At 40.7% G+C, this 3,378-nt stretch overlaps 1 protein-coding gene across 1 annotated transcript; it reads right to left on the bottom strand.

Moving 5' to 3' along the window:
* Positions 1-243: 243 nt before the first annotated feature.
* Positions 244-3,148, bottom strand: g6pc1a.2 (glucose-6-phosphatase catalytic subunit 1a, tandem duplicate 2). Its single transcript, XM_004086829.5, has 5 exons — positions 2,705-3,148; positions 2,522-2,631; positions 1,627-1,747; positions 1,170-1,285; positions 244-1,094 (listed from the first exon to the last, which is right to left on the bottom strand). The coding sequence occupies exons 1-5, from the start codon at positions 2,935-2,937 to the stop codon at positions 592-594; spliced, it is 1,083 nt and encodes a 360-aa protein (XP_004086877.1). The 5' UTR covers positions 2,938-3,148; the 3' UTR covers positions 244-591.
* Between the last annotated feature and the right edge of the window lie 230 nt (positions 3,149-3,378).

The raw sequence follows: 3,378 nt of genomic DNA, 5'->3' as shown, positions 1-3,378 counted from the left end.
GGAGGGTTCAGTATGACAATAGCTGACTAAATTATATTTTGAGGATCTTAAGCCACACTCAGAAATAAATGTTCGAACAGACTTTTAGTAAAAAACGTAAACTTTAATATAATATTATTATGTTGTTTATATTTTCTGTTTATCTGATGGTGTCAAAAATACCAATAAATTATTTAAAACTTAAGACATATTTTGGTACCTTTACAGATTTTTTTACGTACAAAAAGATCATAAACTGAAAAATAAAACAAGATCCATTTACTTTTTTATTCAAAAATAACTTCTAATACATACAAAAATACAATATAACAATGCAATAAGATATGTATGGTTGTGATAAAAACCTTGCAGCTTCTCCAGTTTTGCACCAACTGTCATTACAGCCTTCTGATAAATTCAATACTATTCATTTTTGAAAGTCCCAGAGCTTCCAGAGTTTCAGCAAGTGTCACCCAGTCTTCAGTTTAGCCTCTGCACAGAACGCAGATTCATCTTAGGTGGTCTCCGGGGGTCGTGGTAAGGGAAGAAGCACCAGAAAAGTTGTGAGAAAAGGTCTTTAAAGTTCAACTCTTCAGTCTTTACAGTAGGAGATCACATAAACTTCTTTCCCTGTGAGGTCAGAGCTCTGCTCACGCAGTACGGAATAATGCTAACTGTGACCAGAGGGACAGTGGCACTTTTGCAGAAGGACAGCAGGTAGAACAGAGCAGCAGTGTGAGTGGGGGGCTTGAAGGAGTCAAACAGGTGCAGTAGGACCAAAGAGCTGATGATGCACCCTGCTTTGACGGTGGCACTATTACTTCTTTTGGTTTCAGAGTAGAGCGGAGAGTGCAGGCCCAGACCCAAGCCAAACAGAGTGCCCATGTTGCGCAGGAGACTGGCGAAGGGCGTGGTGTCCAGGTGGACCCACTCGGGCCTGGCACACCACTTCTGGGCTTTATCCAGGGTCCACAGCAGGTCCACACCCAGAGATTTGAGCAAGAGGTAGAAGCCAACAGCAAAGGAGGTCAGGAAGAGTGTAGTGTAGAAGTATTTCTTCATGCTGGCGCTGTAGATCCACTGGGTTCTGTTGAATGCCTCAGCCACTATCATGCCTGAAGCGATGGAGGCAAGTTAGCATCTCATTTTTTTAAAGTTCAAATGTGTGAAAGAAAGACTTCCACACTGACCTGTGATGACACCAGCAACAACCTGATGGGGGAAGTGAGCTGCAATGAAGACCCGCGAGAGACAGACGCACACCTGGACTCCCCAAAACAAGGACCATAGGCCAGCCTTCAGGTACCTGCAAGACCACAAGTTTAGAGAAGCTGTTACTCCTATGAATCCTGGTCTTCTATCGATCAATAACTGTTTTAAATGATTTTTTAAAGTTATAAATAGCAGATAAATTGATCTGCTTCTCAGGAAATCTTGGTCATCCTGAACATCAGAATAGCGTGTGAATAACACCTCCGAGAGCTCAAACTAAGTCAATGATCAACTGCAGCACAGGACTGATAGCATGTCCTGAATGATAAGTTCCGGATGGAGGAAAGTGGTAAACAGCTCTGTCAGTGAGGAGGGGGCAGAGCCAAAAAAAAAAAGTCTCAGGAGAAGAAGAAAAAAAGAAGTCTTCTCACTCACCAGTCTTTGTTTGAGGAAGGCTTGCTGTTCTGTTGGGTCCTGCTGGTGAGAATGGCGAGAATGGAGGTCACCAGGGTGTAGTAGACTCCTGCAGCTCCCATGGCGTGTCCAGAAGGACTGCCTTGAAAACCAAAGTCAGAGATATTAGGATCTTCCAGTTCAGCTGCTGCACCAAAATACAGTTTTCCTTCAGCATATTTATTCCCCAGCCCCCTTAATCCGGTCAAGATATATATTCCCTTTCCCTCGGAAAACCCTGTTCATTATGGCGGATCTCTAAATAATTAGGTAAGATTAACAATTTTTTTTTTTTTCAAATAGAAATGAGTAAAAACTGAGCACAAAAACTACGTTATCACATTTAAGTAGGTACACCAACATGTGCAATTTGAAAAATACACTGTTATAACAAAATTTTTCAACTAAATTCTTGTGTAATTTATGTTTTCTGAGATATTTTTAGGGTTACTTTTTAAAACAATACAAACTTTTTGGGTTGCAGTGGTTTCATTTTAACTTAATTTACATTTTTTTCCTGATTTTAATTCTTCTGAGTTAAAACAACCCAGAAAAAAGTTACCCCCTTTTTAACCTCAATGTTGGGTCAAAAACAATCCAATTTGGGTTATTTTTTACCATGGAGTTTACTTCATTGACCCTTAAACATAAACTTAATTTTCAATTTTTTTCTTTTTTTACTTTAGTAAATTTTTACAACATTATTGGCAAATGCAAGTTTTTTTTTATTTAAGTTGATTCTTTTAGCGAAAAATTACCTACAAAAACCTTCATTTTTAAAGCGTTATTGAAAACAGGAGCTCTAGATTAATTTGCTTAAAAAGTGTATAGAAAGTTTGAAGATCTGTGGGTTTGATCGGAGGCATTCATGTCTCACCTGGCCCGGTCTCGCAGGTCATGGGATACTGCTCAATATGTGGGCGAGCATTGTTGGCGTAATGCGCCGTCTCATGGACCCACCAGTACGGCCTCTCTCCGAACAAAATCCTGGAGTCAGCAGAAACCGTTTTGTTAAAGTCATAGAAAAAATTCATGGGAATTCCAAAGAAGAATAACTCACCATTTGAACACCAGATTCAACCAGTCTCCAATCACAGCCACCCAGATGAGCTTGATGGCCACCGAGGCCTTCAAGTGAACCCAAATTGGGAAGAAGATGAAGAAGGTGTTCCTGAGGTCCGCTGCCCAGGAGACCCAGAGAAACAACCCTTGGGTGTCCCCATAGTTGGTTTGCAGGTAGTGGGTGCTGTCCACACCAAAACCCTGAACGGCATCCATTACTGCATCAAGCATCTTAGCTTGGAGGAAAGATGTTTGCTACTCTGTGAGAAGGTTCAGCCAAACAGAGAGAGCTGTAGCTATCAGGGACACAGCTGGTTGATTTTATACCAGGGCCTCACCACACAGACGCATGCTCATGCTGATCTTTGGACCCTTCCCATGTGTAATAAAACACAGAGTTTGGGACGTTTGTCACACAAACAAGGTGAAAAGATAGCAAAAACAAAACGTCATTTGTTATCTGAAGTACTGCCGCAGTTCAGAGTAAAGGGGGTCAGTGACTGATACCCATCTACCCCACTGATAACCTCAATGAAACAGTTTGTAGATTGATTTTTGCTTTTTATTCAAATTTTCTAAAGTGCAGCGTTATACGTCTTCCAAGTTCATGCAGCCGCTCACTGATAATTTGATGGTTATGTAAGTGTTCATTTGATAATTTTTAAAAAAAAC

The sequence above is a fragment of the Oryzias latipes genome, chromosome 19 (assembly GCF_053564925.1).
Source record: "Oryzias latipes strain Hd-rR chromosome 19, Olatipes_Hd-rR_3.1".
NCBI classification, from domain to species: Eukaryota; Metazoa; Chordata; class Actinopteri; order Beloniformes; family Adrianichthyidae; genus Oryzias; species Oryzias latipes.
Note: the sequence above shows the minus strand (reverse complement) of the source record. Positions and strands in the feature narration are given on the sequence as shown.

Excerpts from the sequence above, each read along its gene's own strand:
- g6pc1a.2 (XM_004086829.5), bottom strand. The coding sequence starts at position 2,937 with ATGCTTGATGCAGTAATGGATGCCGTTCAGGGTTTTGGTGTGGACAGC. Across the intron at positions 1,286-1,626 it reads CCTTCCTCAAACAAAGACTG|GTACCTGAAGGCTGGCCTAT; the intron begins GTGAGTGAGAAG and ends GTGGTCTTGCAG. Across the intron at positions 1,095-1,169 it reads TGTTGCTGGTGTCATCACAG|GCATGATAGTGGCTGAGGCA; the intron begins GTCAGTGTGGAA and ends CCATCGCTTCAG.